This window comes from Orcinus orca, chromosome 17 (assembly GCF_937001465.1).
Source record: "Orcinus orca chromosome 17, mOrcOrc1.1, whole genome shotgun sequence".
NCBI lineage: Eukaryota > Metazoa > Chordata > Mammalia > Artiodactyla > Delphinidae > Orcinus > Orcinus orca.
In genome coordinates this window covers 69,052,305-69,068,935 of record NC_064575.1, presented here as the reverse complement: position 1 = coordinate 69,068,935, position 16,631 = coordinate 69,052,305, and the positions used below count along the sequence as shown (strand labels likewise).

General features: G+C 38.7%; 1 protein-coding gene across 4 annotated transcripts in view; it reads right to left on the bottom strand.

Moving 5' to 3' along the window:
- COL14A1 (collagen type XIV alpha 1 chain) overlaps positions 1–16,631 on the bottom strand; it is a 272,810-nt gene that overhangs the window by 99,226 nt on the left and 156,953 nt on the right. For all 4 annotated transcript variants that reach the window (XM_049700664.1, XM_049700665.1, XM_033419891.2 and 1 more), the window contains 3 exons: positions 16,351–16,497; positions 12,227–12,283; positions 1,683–1,822 (listed from right to left, as the gene is read on the bottom strand). In XM_049700664.1, coding sequence (XP_049556621.1) covers positions 1,683–1,822; positions 12,227–12,283; positions 16,351–16,497 — 344 coding nt within the window. The remainder of the gene's footprint in view (positions 1–1,682; positions 1,823–12,226; positions 12,284–16,350; positions 16,498–16,631) is intronic.

Sequence of the window (16,631 nt, the reverse complement as noted above, 5' to 3'; positions counted from 1 at the left end):
CATCTCACTGCTACCACCCTAGCCCAGGCCTCCATCATCTCTGTGTTGGACCATGAGCAGCATCCCAGGTGGTCTCTCCACTTCCACTCTCACCTTTATTAGTACTCACACTCCACGAAGCAGTCAGAATGATCTTTTTTAAAAAGCATATCAGGGGCTTCCCTGGTGGCGCAGTGGTTGAGAGTCTGCCTGCCGATGCAGGAGACACGGGTTCGTGCCCTGGTCTGGGAAGATCCCACATGCCGCGGAGCGGCTGGGCCCGTGAGCCATGGCCGATGAGCCTGCGCGTCCAGAGCCTGTGCTCCGCGGCAGGAGAGGCCACAACAGTGAGAGGCCCGCGTACCGCAAAAAAAAAAAAAAAAAAAGCATATCAGATCTTCTATCCTTAAAACTTCCCAGTGGCTTCCCATTGTATTTAGGATGATACCCAACTTCTTCAGTGGGTCATAACTCAAGGTGATCTAGCTCTGTCTCCTTCTTCCACCTCTTCTTCTCCCCCCAGCCCCCCCACATGCTCATCCATTATATTCCAGCCCCAAGTTTTAGCACCTGAAGCCTCAAAACTCATTCTTGACTTAGGCCCTCTGCACTTACTACTTTCCCTGTCTAGAAATTCTACTTTCAAATCTTCTCAGCATCATTTCACATCTCAGTTCAGACGCCACCTCCTCAACGAAGACTCTGTGGATCACTCAGTTTAAAACAAACTTTGGTAAATTTAAATCTCAGGTCGAAAGCTCGCATCCCTACCTTGTGAATTTATTTGTTTGCCAATTTGTATCTGTCTCTCATCCTCCTCCTCTCCCTACCTTTAAGAATATGAGCGGGCTTCCCTGGTGGTGCAGTGGTTAAGAATCCGCCTGCCAATGCAGGGGACACAGGTTCGAGCCCTGGTCCAGGAAGATCCCACATGACGTGGAGCCCGTGCACCACAACTACTGAGCCTGCGCTCTAGAGCCTGTGAGCCACAACTACTGAGCCCCCGTGCCTCAACTACTGAAGCCTGCATGCCTAGAGCCGGTACTCCACAACAAGAGAAGCCACTGCAGTGAGAAGCCCGCGCACCACAACAAAGAGTAGCCCCCGCTTGAGGCAACTAGAGAAAGCCCGCGCACAGCAACAAAGACCCAACTCAGCCAAAAATAAATAAATAAAATATACTATCGTCTTGAGATTTTAAAAAAAAAAGAATATGAGCAACATGAAATTAGGGACATGTCTGTCATACCCATTATGACAGTACTGTACCTAACCAAAATAAGTTCTCAATAAATATTTGTTGAATGAATAAATTAGTTTTCTATGTTCTACTTGTTCTATAGTAATTTGTGATGATGACCTCTCTCTTTCAAGATCTTAACATCCTCGAGGGCAAAGAAAACATTGGATGTTCCTTTAGAGAGATACTCTATCCTAGTATATAGAAGACACATCTGCTGACATGGTCATTCTAACCTGTCTTAGTTTGCTGAACTCAAGCGCTTTTAAGGATTAGCCTCTTCTCAAGCTCTGTCACACACCAGTAAGCTGCTTCTAAACTCAGACTTGTCTATACTCTCATTTAGGGTTGGATCCAATCAGGATAGGTCTTTACCCATATTCCCTGACAAGTAGCCATAATAAGAGCTTGGAATAATTTTTTCATGCATAGAATGAATTAATGATTGATCTATCAGCCTTACTTGAGTTCCATCTGCACCTATCTTGTCCAGAGCTCCAACAGTGCTATACAGGAAGTTAATGATCTTATTGAAATTTTCATCACCAATACTCCAGGATCCATCCACCATAAACACCAGGTCGGCTTTGGCAGCTTTACATACTGGAGACCAAGAATTAATTTTGAATCAGGGAAAAGGGGAAAACACAGTAGTTATGACACCAACAAAGCAGATAATGGTTTCCCTCCGGTAGCTACAGCCCGAAGGAAAGATATACATCCTACTCCAACCTCTTGCTCATGACCATCATGGCTCTCCTACACCCAAGTTTCCTAGTCATGACAAAGAAGCTTCAATCAAATGTGTGGAATTAAAGAGAAAAAAATCTACCAATCTCAGCCCCAAAGAACAGAAATGGGAAGAATGAAAAGTGTAGAACTAAAGTGATTTAGAGACAGAAGCATCAGCAAACACTCTAGTGCCTACTGATTAGAAGGAAACCCAAGCTACCACTCTGTGCACCCTGCCCTCTGCTGATTGAATTAACAATGTGAGAGAGATTCAGCTTCCAGGAGGAAGGCATACCACACAATGGAAGCAGATTAATCTAAAACTTGATATGCATTTGGACGGAGGCCATAAGCAAACTTTAATTCCAGCCTTGCTCAGAAATCCTGTCTATGCCCTTCTGACACCCAGTGATGCATATCAAGAAATGCACATGATGCCAGCTCAGGGAAACTTTTAACAGCAGGTAATACTGATATCAATGTTGAAAAACAGGCAAAAATCACATTAACAAAAACCTATTCCACCGAAAGCATTTTTTAATAGTCTTGTATCACGTGCTGTTTCAGATTATCTATGCCTCTCTTCCCCTTCATTAGTGTAGACCACGGTGGTTAGCTCTGTTTTATGATGAAATAAACAATTTAGTCTTTAATAATCTGAACCTTTTTATCTTAGGCCATTTGCACACAAATATTCTGTGAGCTAATGTACCTTTCACCTTTCTTTAGAAAAAAAAATTTACTTGACTTTTATTTTATTAAGTGGAACTTTATTCCCTTAAAGCTATTTACGATGTAAAATAAATGATCTCTGAGTTAGTACTCGAGGGACAATAAGGATTTGGTGAGGTTGTTCTCATGAGTTCCACAATGTATAACATTTTACATATTTATGGTGTGAATTTGAAGCTGAAGGGGACCACAAGATCTATAATTATAGCTTACAAAAGAAAACCGGGTGTTCTGTTTTCAAGGAAAGACAAAATCTAGATTAGGTTTTACCTTCGAAATGAGAGCAAAATCTATTTGAAAACATACTAAAATTGAAAAACTTACTTAATACAACAAAGAAAAAGAAGAATATACATCAAAATACAGGAAGGAATTACGCCTGGAATATGAAATTGTGTTTTTAATTTTCTTCGGTGTACTCTTTTCTGTTTCTTTTTTTTTTTTAAACATCTTTATTGGAGTAAAATTGCTTTACAATGGTGTGTTAGTTTCTGCTTTATAACAAAGTGAATCAGCTATACATATGAATATATCCCCATATCTCCTCCCCCTGGCATCTACCTCCCACCCTCCCTATCCCACCCCTCTAGGTGGTCACAAAGCACCGAGCTGATCTCCCTGTGCTATGCAGCTGCTTCCCACTAGCTATCTATTTTACATTTGGTAGTATATATAAGTCCGTGCCACTCTCTAACTTCATACCACCTTACCCTTCCCCCTCCCCATGTCCTCAAGTCCATTCTCTACATCTGCGTCTTTATTCCTGTCTTGGGCCTAGGTTCTTCAGAACCAATTTTCTTTTTTTAGATTCCATATATATGGGTTAGCATATGACATTTATTCTTCTCTTTCTGACTTACTTCACTCTGTATGACAGACTCTAGGTTCATCCACCTCACTAAAAACAACTCAATTTCATTTCTTCTTAAGGCTGAGAAATATTCCATTGTATATATGTGCCACATCTTCTTTATACATTCGTCTGCTGATGGACACTTAGGTTGCTTTCATGTCCTGGTTATTGTAAACAGAGCTGCAATGAACGTTGTGGTACATGAGGATATTTGAATTATGGTTTTCTCAGGATATATGCCCAGTAGTGGGATTGCTGGGTTGTATGGTAGTTCTATTTGTAGTTTTTTAAGGAACCTCCATACTGTTCTCCATAGTGGCTGTATCAATTTACATTCCCACCAACAGTGCAAGAGGGTTCCCTTTTCTCCACACCCTCTCCAGCATTTATTGTTTGTAGATTTTTTGATGATGGCCATTCTGACTGGTGTCAGGTGATACCGCATTGTAGTTTTGATGTGCATTTCTCTAATGATTATTGATGTTGAAGATCCTTTCATGTGTTTGTTGGCAGTCTGTATATCTTCTTTGAGAAATGTCTATTTAGGTCTTCTGCCCATTTTTGGATTGGGTTGTTTTTTTGATATTGAGCTGCATGAGCTGCTTGTAAATTTTGGAGATTAATCCTTTGTCTGATGATTCATTTGCAAATATTTTCTCCCATTCTGAGAGTTGTCTTTTCATCTTGTTTATGGTTTCCTTCGCTGTGCAAAAGCTTTTAAGTTTCATTGGGTCCCATTTGTTTATTTTTATTTCCATTTCTCTAGGAGGTGGGTCAAAAAGAATCTTGCTGTGATTTACATCATAGAGTGTTCTGCCTATGTTTTATTCTAACAGTTTTATAGTGTTTGGCCTTATATTTAGGTCTTTAATCCACTGTGAATTTATTTTTGTGTATGGTGTTAGTGAGTCTTCTAACTTCATTGTTTTACATGTAGGTGTCCAGTTTTCTGAGCACCACTTACTGAAGAGGCTGTCTTTTCTCCATTGTATATTCTTGCCTCCTTTATCAAAAATAATGTGACCATATGTGCACAGGTTTATCTCTGGCCTTTCTATCCTGTTGCATTGATCTATACTTCTGTTTTTGGCCAGTGCCGTACTGTCTTGATTACTGTAGCTTTGTAGTAGAGTCTGAAGTCTGGGAGCCTGATTCCTCCAGCTCTGTTTTTCTTTCTCAAGATTGCTTTGGCTATTCGGGGTCTTTTGTGTTTCCGTACAAATTGTGAAATTTTTTGTTCTAGTTCTTGAAAAATGCCACTGGTAGTTTGATAGGTATTGCATGCAATCTGTAGATTGCTTTGGGTAGTAGGGGCATTTTTACAATGTTGATTCTTCCAGTCCAAGAACATGGTATATCTCTCTATCCGTTTGTACCATCTTTAATTTCTTTCATCAGTGTCTTATAGTTTTCCACATACAGGTTTTTGTCTCCTTGGGTAGGTTTATTCCTAGGTATTTTATTCTTTTTGTTGCAGTGGTAAATGGGAGTGTTTCCTTAATTTCTCTTTCAGATTTTTCATCATTAGTGTATAGGAATGCAAGAGATTTCTGTGCATTAATTTTGTATCCTGCTACTTTACCAAATTCATTGATTAGCTCTGGTAGTTTTCTGGTAGCATCTTTAGGATTCTCTATGTATAGCATCATGTCATCTGCAAACAGTGGCAGCTTTACTTCTTCTTTTCTGATTTGGATTCCTTTTATTTCTTTTTTTTCTCTGATTGCTGTGACTCAAACTTCCAAAAATATATTGAGTAATAGTGGAGAGAGTGGGCAACCTTGTCTTGTTCCTGATCTTAGTGGAAATGGTTTCAGGTTTTCACCACTGAGGACAATGTTGGCTGTGGGTTTGTCATATACGGCCTTTATTATGTTGAGGTAAGCTCCCGCTATGCCTACTTTCTGGAGGGTTTTTATCATAAATGGGAGTTGAATTTTGATGAAAGCTTTTTCTGCATCTACTGAGATGATCATATGGTTTCTCTCCTTTAATTTGTTAATATGGTGTATCACATTGATTGATTTCCTTATATTGAAGAATTCCTGCATTCCTGGATTAAACCCCACTTGATCATGTGTATGTGCTGTTGGATTCTGTTTGCTAGTATTTTGCTGAGGATTTTTGCAGCTATGTTCATCAGTGATATTGGCCTGTAGTTTTCTTTCTTTGTGACATCTTTGTCTGGTTTTGGCATCAGGGTGATGGTGCCCTTGTAGAATGAGTTTGGGAATGCTCTTCCCTCTGCTATATTTTGGAAGAGTTTGGGAAGGATAGGTGTTAGCTCTTCTCTAAATGTTTGATAGAATTCGCCTGTGAAGCCATCTGGTCCTGGGCTTTTGTTTGTTGGAAGATTTTTAATCACAGTTTCAATTTCACTGCTTGTGATTGGTCTGTTCATATTTTCTATTTCTTCCTGGTTCAGTCTCAGAAGGTTGTGCTTTTCTGAGAATTTTCCATTTCTTCCAGGTTGTCCATTTTATTGGCATAGAGTTGTTTATAGTAATCTCTCATGATCCTTTGTACTTCTGCAGTGTCAGTTGTTACTTCTCCTTTTTCATTTGTAATTCTGTTGATTTGAGTCTTCTCCCTTTTTTTCTCGATGAGTCTGGCTAATGGTTTATCAATTTTGTTTATCTTCTCAAAAAACCAGCTTTTAGTTTTATTGATCTTTGCTATTGTTTCCTTCATTTCTTTTTCATTTATTTCTGATCTGATCTTTATGATTTCTCCCCTTCTGCTAACTTTGGGTTTTTTTTGTTCTTCTTTCTCTAACTGCTTTACTTGTAAGGTTAGGTTGTTTATTTGAGATGTTTCTTGAGGTAGGATTGTATTGCTGTAAACTTACCTCAGAACTATTTTGCTGCATCCCATAGGTTTTGGGGTGTTGTGATTTCATTGTCCTTTGTATCTAGGTGTTTTTTTAATTTCCTGTTTGATTTCTTCAGTGATCTCTTGCTTATTCAGTAGTGTATTGTTTAGCCTCCATGTGTTTGTATTTTTAACAGATTATTTTCCTGTAATTGATACCTAGCCTCACAGCATTGTGGTCAGAAAAGATACTTGATATGATTTCAATTTTCTTAAATTTACCAAGGCTTGATTTGTGACCCAAGATATGATCTATCATGGAGAATGTTCCATGAGCACTTGAGAAGAAAGTGTATTCTGCTGTTTTGGGATGGAATGTGAGAATGGAATATCCTATAAATATCAGTTAAGTCCATCTTGTTTTATGTATCATTTAATGCTTCTGTTTCCTTATTTATTTTCATTTTGGATTATCTGTCCATTGGTGAAAGTGGGGTGTTTAAGTCCCCTACTATTATTGTGTTACTGTCAATTTCCCCTTTTACAGCGGTTAGCATTTGCCTTATGTATTGAGGTGATCCTGTGTTGGGTGCATAAATACTTACTATTGTTTTATTTCCGACTTGGATTGATCCCTTGATCATTATGTATTGTCCTTCCTTTTCTCTTGTAATAGTCTTTTTTTAAAAGTCTATTTTGTCTGATGTGAGAATTGCCACTCCAGCTTTCTCTTGATTCCCATTTGCATGGAACATCTTTTTCCATCCCCTCACTTTCAGTCTGTATGTGTCCCTAGGTCTGAAGTGGCTCTCTTGTAGACAGATACACAGGTCTTATTTGTGTTTCCATTCAGCCAGTCTATGTCTTTTGGTTGGAGCATTTAATCCATTTATGTTTAAGGTAATTATTGATATGTATGTTCCTATTACCATTTTCTTAATTGTTTTGGGTTTGTTTTTGTAGGTCTTTTCCTTCTCTTGTGTTTCCTTCCTAGAGAAGTTCCTTTAGCATTTGTAGTAAAGCTGGTTTGCTGGTGCTGAATTATCTTAGCTTTTGCTTGTCTGTAAAGGTTTTAATTTCTCCATTGAATCTGAATGAGATCCTTGCTGGGTAGAGTAATCTTGGCTGTAGGTTTTTCCCTTTCATCACTTTAAATATCTCCTGCCATTCCCTCTGGCTTGCAGAGTTTCTGCTGAAATATTAGCCGTTAACCTTATAGGGATTCTCTTGTATGTTACTTGTTGTTTTTCCCTTGCTGCTTTTAATATTTTTTCTTTGTATTTAATTTTTTATAGTTTGATTAATGTGTCTTGGCATGTTTCTTCTTGGATTTATCCTGTATGGGACTCTCTGTGCTTTCTGGACTTGATTAACTATTTCCTTTCCCATATTAGGGAAGTTTTGAACTATAGTCTCTTCAAATATTTTCTCAGTCCATTTCTGTTCTCTTCTTCTTCTGGGACCCCTATAATTCGAATGTTGGTGTGTTTAATTTTGTCCCAGAGGTCTCTGAGATTGTCCTCAGTTCTTTTCATTCTTTTTTCTTTATTCTGCTCTGCAGTAGTTATTTCCACTATTTTATCTTTCAGGTCACTTATCTGTTCTTCTGCCTCAGTTATTCTGTTATTGATCCCTTCTAGAGAATTTTTAATTTCATTTATTGTGTTGTTCATCATTGTTTGTTTTCTCTTTGGTTCTTGTAGGTCCTTGTGAATTGTTTCTTGTATTTTCTCTATTCTATTTCCAAGATTTTGAATCATCTTTACTATCATTGTTCTGAATTCTTTTTCAAGTAGACTGTCTATTTTCTCTTCATTTATTAGGTCTGGTGGGTTTTTACCTTGCTCCTTCATCTGCTGTTAGTTTTTCTGTCTTCTCATTTTGCTTAACTTACTGTGTTTGGGGTCTCCTTTTCTCAGGCTGTAGGTTCGTAGTTCCCATTGTTTTTGCTGTCTGTCCCCAGTGGTTAAAGTTGGTTCAGTGGGTTTTGTAGGCTTCCTGGTGGATGGGACTAGTGCCTGTGTTCTGGTGGATGAGGTTGGATCTTGTTTTTCTGGTGGGCAGGTCCACATCTGGTGGTGTGTTTTGGCATGTCTGTGGCCTTATTATGATTTTAGGCAGCCTCTCTGCTAATGGGTGGGGTTGTGTTCCTGTTTTGCTAGTTGTTTGCATAGGGTGTCCAGAATTGTAGCTTGCTGTCCGTTGAGGGGAGCTGGGTCTTAGTGTTGAGATGGAGATCTCTGGGAGAGCTTTCTCCATTTGATATTATGTGGAGTTGGGAGGTCTCTGGTGGATCAATGTCCTCCACTCAGGTTTCCTACCTCAGAGGCACAGGCTTGACACCTGGCCAGAGCATCAAGATCCTGTCAGCCACATGGCTCAGAAGAAAAGGGAGAAAAAAACAATAAAATAAAATAAAATAAAGTTATTTAAATAAAAATCAAAAAGTATTAAACAAAAAAAGAAAGAAGCGAGCAACCAAACCAAAAAACAAATCCACCAATGACAACAAGTGCTAAAAAGTATACTAAAAAACAAAACAAACAAAACAAAAAAAACCAGACAGACAGAACCCTAGGACAAATGGTATAAGCAATGCTATACAGACAAAATCACAGAAAGAAGTATACACATACACACTCACAAACAGGGAAAAAGGAAAAAATATATACTTATTCTTTTTAAAAAAAAAAGGAAGAGAGCTACCAAATCAATAAAAAAAATCTACCAGTGATAATAAACTCTAAATACTAACCAAAGTTAAACAGAAAACCAGAAACAAATTAGATGCAGAAAGCAAACCCCAAGTCTACAGTTGCTCCCATAGTTCACCGCTTCAATTTTGGGATGATTCATTGACTATTCAGGTATTCCAGAGACGCAGGGTACATCAAGTTCATCGTGGAGATTTAATCCGTTGCTCCTGAGGCTGCTAGGAGAGATTTCCCTTTCTCTTCTTTGTTTGCACAGCTCCCGGTGTTCAGCTTTGGATTTGGCCCCACTTCTGTGTGTAGGTCTCCTGAGGGCGTCTGTTCCCTTTTGGGAAATCTGAGGCCTTCTGCCAGCATTCAGTAGGTGTTCTGTAGGAGTTGTTCCACATGTAGATGTATTTCTGATGTATTTGTGGGGAGGAAGTTGATCTCCACATCTTATTCCTCCGCCATCTTGAAGGTCTGTCTTCATAAGTCCCACTTTGTAGGAGAGCACCACTTTTCTCCAATTCCATAAAATCTTCAACAGTGATGAAAATATAGTCCACTCCAGGAACCTCACTCTCCTTATGTGGCCCTGTGGTGCCTAGAGCTCTGTTCAAAGGAAGCAGAGAAGCCACACGTCTTCTCCCACATTTCCATGGTCCTCATCAGTGTCTTCTCAAACCACCTGTACTGATCCAGCCCATTCTCAGATCATAGAATTCTCTTGATAGAAGTAGTCCCCACTGAGCTTTGATTTTTTTCAGCCTGGATGTCCAGAATTTTTTTCTTTAAGCCAGACACAGTAACACAAAACTGCCACTGAGGTTTTTTTTTTCCCCTCCTCTCAAATATGAAGCCTGCAGCACTTCTCTCTCTCTCTCCCTCTCTCTCTCTTTCTCTCCCCTGCTCTCTCCCTCTCCCCTCTCTGGCTTACACTCTCTCCCTCGGTTTCTCTTTCCTTAATCCCCACCAGCAACGTCATTCTCTTTTCTGTTTCTTAATGTTTGTTTAATAAATACTCAATATCACTTGAATAATAAAAATTTACAAGCTTTTAAATTAAATACAGCCAGGACAAATAGAAACTAAGATGAATAATGCATTAAAGTTGCAGAAGCCCCACTCTCTAAAACCATCATGATGAAAACTACAGGAAAAATGTTCCTACATTGTCAATCCTCACCCTCATAGACCCTTCCAAATCACATGTCTCCCATGAGGATTCATGAATGTTGACTGCATGATACTCATGTTCTGCTATAAATAAAAATATTCTGACTTCAGAGAGTCCTGTAATATCTGTATCAGAAATGTCTGATAAATTCATCAATTAGGATTCTGTTTCCAGTTCCAATAGTGAAAGTCATCATAAATAGTTAGACTAGCAAAAGCTAGATATGAAGATGGAAGAAGAAAGAGTCTGGCATTCCAGGTAGAACCAAAAGCATTAAAAGATGCAGGATAGCATAAGGCATGTATGCAGAACCCGGAGTTATACAATTGTGCTGTTAACTAATATAGTCTGGGACATGATACCACAACATAGGTTGATCATTGAAGACTTTGCCTGGTATGCTAGGAAGGATGTTGAGCTTTATTTTTGTACAGTTTCTCATTACCTCTTTGTTTCCTTGATCCTTACACTCTCCAGCATCAGACCCCTCTGACTATGCTCCTGTCCCTTGCAGGACATTTGGTCCTGTCCAAAACGTTGATAAGACATTTGGTCTACACCAACAGGTTCTTGAAATTTGATCCTATCCAAAATGTTATGAGCATATTTGGCCCATGCCAAATTGTTTTGGACAGGACCAAATATTAAGGAACTTTTGGCGTGGACCATATGTCTGCTAACACTCTGAAAGGTGGGAACAACTTATTTTTCATTGTATCTCTGGTACGTAATAGGTACTTTAAAATGCATGGTAAATGGAAGAAGTCTTCCAAAACAACCTTCCAACTATGTGTTCTAGCTTTATCTTCTCCTGCCCTAATCCCTCCTCCCCATTTCACCAAGGTTATCTTTCTTAAACATAGATTTCTGCAGGTCACCCTCCCTTCATAAAACTCCTCATGGCATACCATGTCCTATAGGATAAAGCACAGCCTCCTTATTCAGGCACACAAACCACTTCATAACTCTATCTTCACCTTTCTCTATGGGTCACACTAAAGTGCTTATGGTTCCCCAAACACATTACGTGCTTAGATCACTCCATGACTTTGAGTGCTTGTCTCTCCATTATTTACTTGTAAAACTCATTCTTCAAAATGTAAATCAAATTCCTCCTCCTCCTTTACAGGTAATTAACCTGCAGCAGCATTAACTCTTCTCATTTCTGGGCTACCATAGTATAATCTCCACTTTTTAACTCATTTCCTTGGCTGGTAATTACCTAGGCAAATACCTATCTCTCTTGTAATACTGAAAATAAGCAGAGAGCAGTAATCATAGATTGTTATTGTATTCCAAGTACCTGGCATAAGAGCTTTGAGAATGAATAGTATGGTTAATAAATGTTCATTAATGGAATAAAAAAATTAATGATCACTACTGTGTTTGAAAGGTTTTTAGAAAGTTACCTTAATGGCTCAAGTAAGAGGTGATGAGAAACTCTTGTGATGAAGATAGAAAGAAACAACTGGGAGAGACATTTGGAGGTAAGCTGGAACACTGCTACCCTTGTCTACAGAATTATAAACTACATTCTCACTCATAAATTATGTAACTACTCTTCCTTGGTAAACATGTACTACTCTATTTTTGATGAAATAAATATGAAGAAATTCTATTAGAAAATTTATTCTGTGTGTACAGAGTCTATATTAGATGATTTTTTGTTGAATATATTTGACATATACACTGCATAAAGTTAAAGTGTACAACATATTAATTTGATACATTTATATATTGCAATATTGTTGATATAGTGACATTTAGCATCTCTATCGCATCACATAATTATAGTAAAATATTGCTGCCTCTATTCATTACACTGCATATTAGATCTCTATGTCTTATTTACTACTCATTGCAAAGTTGTACCCCATAAGGGTTTGATAAGCATTTGTATTAAGGAGAAAATATCTTCCATTAATACCTTGGTTTTTAAATGAACAAGCAAACAATACCAACAGAAATCCAAAACCTAAAATTACATCATGATTGTATAATTCTTTTACCTTCTTTTGCTGGTGGAATAGTTGGAGGAAAAGTAGGTGGCCGAGTAGGAAGTGATTCTGTAAAGGAGAGGGAGAAACAACATCAATTAAGCATCTCATCTGTGGCGAAGAGAGGGAGGTCATGGAGTCATAATTCTTCAGGGGAGTCAGTGATTTTGACAACTGTCTTCTTTGAGAATTTAGTGAATTTAGTACCCACTACAAATCAGCCAAAGCCTGTGCAAACTGGTTCCAACCATCCCCTCAACATCAGACTGAAGGCTTGAAATGTCATTTTGCCCCAATTCAGTTTACCCAGTGGGAGTCGATGCAATCAAACTGTCAACTACAAAGTGGTTTTAATGCTGATTTAAGGCTGGAACCCTGCCAACCTATTTCAGATTAGTCTCTGGTTGCTTTCACACATATAATAAACTTTATTTCCATTCTGCCTAAGGATTGACCATCAATCCATGTTCAATAGCACTGTCTCCCTTTTGACCCTGCATCCCCAGGATGTGGTCGCCAAGGGAATCTGATTTACTCTCTACTACATTCAGACTGTGTCTGGGAAACTTTCAGTTTTGAGAACAAAATGGCAGGACCTTGCGAGGCTATGGTGTGTCCTGATCAGTTTAACCTGGATGATGAGGGATGAGAAATCTGTGTAATACGTGGAGGTGTGGTTTGGTTAAAGGTCACAGATATAGTCACATCAGAGCAGTGACTTTCTTACCAATTCACATGTTAAAGCACCAGGAAGCTATGGCGTCATTAGGTAAACATCCTAATATTATTTTTTTATATTATTTTTTTAATTCTTATTTGACGCTAAAGACTTAAGAAAAATTGAGAAAATTATTTTTATTATTCCAGTTTAATATGAGGGAAAACCCTCAAAGAATCATAGTCATTCACACAGACAAATGTCTAGCCTCTGCAGACAGTAAGCGCCAACTAGCTGGAAGGATTTGAGCTCAAGCAGACTGTTTGCTGGGAACATTGTAAAAGGAATTCCTTCACTGCCAGGAAGGTTGGAAGAGACAAATTTTAAGGTCTCTTCCAATTCTAGGAGCCAATAAAATAATATTATTTGAGTAAAGTGATTCAACATGTAAAGGAATGAGGTATATTACTGATATGGAAAAATGGAAAAGCGTTTGAGATTAATCCTTATGTGAAACGAAGCAGAAAACCATGGTATGATCCCATCTGTGAAAAAATCCTATTTAACTGATAAATATAATATTGATTTATCTATACACATCTATATGGTTATAAACACACACACACACACACACACACACACACACACACACAAACAGGTAACAGGTAGAATTTCTTGAAGGAGACCAAGCTGGTACAAATGGGTATTTCTGGGAAGAAAGAATGAGGAAAGAGGGAAGGTGACAACACAATATATACCTTCTGTTGCATTATTACAGATATAGAATATCACTTTTTTCTCTTAAAGGCAATTTTTTGGAAACTAAAAAGTTTCAAAAGTAAAAACATTTCAGACATTTTAATATTAAAACTAGGAGTGCAAAACTTTTTTGAAAGCACCATAAAATCCTTCTAGAGCCAGATGTATTTATCTTAAAATTTGTGGAAGCACTAGGTCATCTTTACAATGGTGCATTTTCTTTAATGTGAAAAACTGAGGCATATCCTAACTTTAGTCAATAAATCAAGAACAAAATCAGTGAGTGGTTCTGGAAGCCAGATCAATATGTTTGGTCAGAGCATCTGGCCTAAGAGTCTCTTGGGTAAGAAGAACCACAGTGAACTGGGAACATGTGTTTATATTCTCTGTGTGGCACACAGATGGTCCCTGTGTTCAAGTCTGTGAGAAGCTGTCACATAGAAGAGGGAACAGTCTCAATCTGCATTTGCTTCAGAAGGTTGAACTAGAGCCAGTGGGTAGAAGCTATAAGATGACACATGTCCCCAACAGAAGGAAAATATTTACACCAAACAGAGCTTTCCAAAATAACCCTGGACTGGTAGTTAACAGTTGTGAGGTTAAGGTTAGGGGAATTTGAAGGAGACCAGAGTCCCCAAACTCAAATAGTTTTAGAGGTCAGGCAAGTAATAAGTGGGAGCAAAGAACATAGCCTAAACATTAAGGAATAACAAACTTAAGAGCACATAACGCTGTCTAAAAGAGACAGCAGTTACTGAGTTTCTGTAGATGTAGCACAATGAGGATTTGTGTGCCCTGTGTTGTCAGATCTTTCGCATTTTCAAGAATACTTTAAAACTTAAAAAAAAAATAGCCCAGAGAAAAACATAGCTGACAGTGAGATCTAATCCCATGGCCATCAGTTTGTGACTTCCAGGAAGACAGCAATGGTGGTAACAAAAGTACTTGTTCAATAAGATACAGGTTGAGAAGTTCCTCAGCAGGCTCTTTTTATTGGATCTTTACCACCACCAAAGGAGGTAAGAGAGTAGGTATTTAATTTTATTGGTAAGCAAAAAGCAGCTCAGAGATGTTAAACTGCCCAAGGCCACAATGCTAAAAAGGACCCCAACCAAGCCTATTGGACTCTAAATCTCGTGCACTACCAGGCCTCTAATAATTTTGAAATTATATAATCCTCTATCCATAAAACAAATTCTAATGAGCAATCAAAAGCAACAAACAACTGATGTATTCTCCAGTGTGGATAAACCTCAAAAACATGCTAAGTGAAAGACGTCAGATGCAAAAGACTACATATTACATATTTCCATTTCTATGAAATGTCTAGAAATGTACAAGAAAACAAAGTAGACTGCCTGGGGCAGACAGTAGGAAAGAAGACTCACTGGGGATGAGCTTGAAAGCTCTCTGGATTGATGGGAATGTCCTAACATTGGATGGTAGTGATGGCTGCACCACCTTTTACATGTACCAAAGATCACTGAATTGTATGCTTAAAATGGGTAAATTTTATGGAATGTAAACTATACCTCAAAAATACATGTGTCCTGTAAACTGTTGAATATTTCAGTGTTATGAAATAAAGTCTCTGTGTTGGAAAGTAGACGATTCCATTAACTATACTTTCACCTTATCTGTTGGAAGATTATATATTGATGATGATTTCTTTCTGCATGTTCAGAGCAACTGAAAGGCCTATATACACGGGTAGTAGAACTTTCTAAACATCAAATGCATGATAGAGGGGCTACGAAGAAAGCCCATCACCCACCACCTATTCCGATACCAATCTTTGGGGATTTCAAGTTTAAGTTCAAGATACTGAGTTGGGGACACACATATGTCCCCTGGAATTCACTACCATTCAAACCATTTTAATGTTTGTGGCCTCTAGGTCTGGAATCCTTGATTAAAAGGATACCAAGAAGTGGACATACCAAGAAGCTGATACCCTCCTTGCTGTCCAGAACATGTAAAAAGTGCCTTGTTTTCATTTTATAGTTTGCCTTTCCCTTCAGTGCATCAGATTTCCAGCCAGCTTGGAAAAAGAGCGAGAGCCTCTTAAGTAGGCAAGTCTAGGGTCAGCCAGTTGGAACGTCTTGGCTCCATTCCCACCCTCATGGCTGTAGTAATGTGCCATTGTTTTAATGTCGGGACCCAGTCCTTACACTTCATTTCACACTCCACATTCCACAGATGTTCCTAATGGAAATAGATCACAATATAGGTCATTGTTTCAAGCACTTTGCCATCCTATGGCCTTATAGTCCCTGTGACAACATATGGAGGATGGAAAAAAACCATACAGATGACATTAGTGGGCCACAAGCAGGGAATTCTGGGATTGAATAAGACACACAAAATTGTATTACAGATATTCCCACACAGCAATGGCTAATATTTTTCTAAATGGAATAAGATTTTTGAACCAAAACAGGACGCCTAAAATACCATTTGTTCATGAAGACAGGGATCAGGAGAGAACACACTTGACTTACGTGTTGTTTTTTTTTTTTTTTCCCGGTACGCGGGCCACTGCTGTGGCCTCCCCCGTTGCGGAGCACAGGCTCCGGATGCGCAGGCTCAGCTGCCATGGCTCACGGTCCCAGCTGCTCCGCGGCATGTGGGATCCTCCCGGACCAGGGCATGAACCCGTGTCCCCTGCATCGGCAGGTGGACTCTCAACCACTGCACCACCAGGGAAGCCCTGACTTACGTGTTTTTTCCGTTATGCTCACACTGGGTCCCTCAATCTCGTGGAGCTTTGTGTAAACACTGATTTTATATTCTGAATCTGGCTGAAGTCCATAGAAGCAATGTCTGTTTGTCCCTCCACCCAGAGTGGATTCTTGCTTTTGTGTATCTATAATAAAAACAAAACAAAACATACATGAACAAAACATACATACATGAACTTTTTTTAAAAACAGCCATCAGTAGATGATTTGCTTCTAAAATGCTTAATACGCATGGCCTATTCAGATAACTCCAGAATGA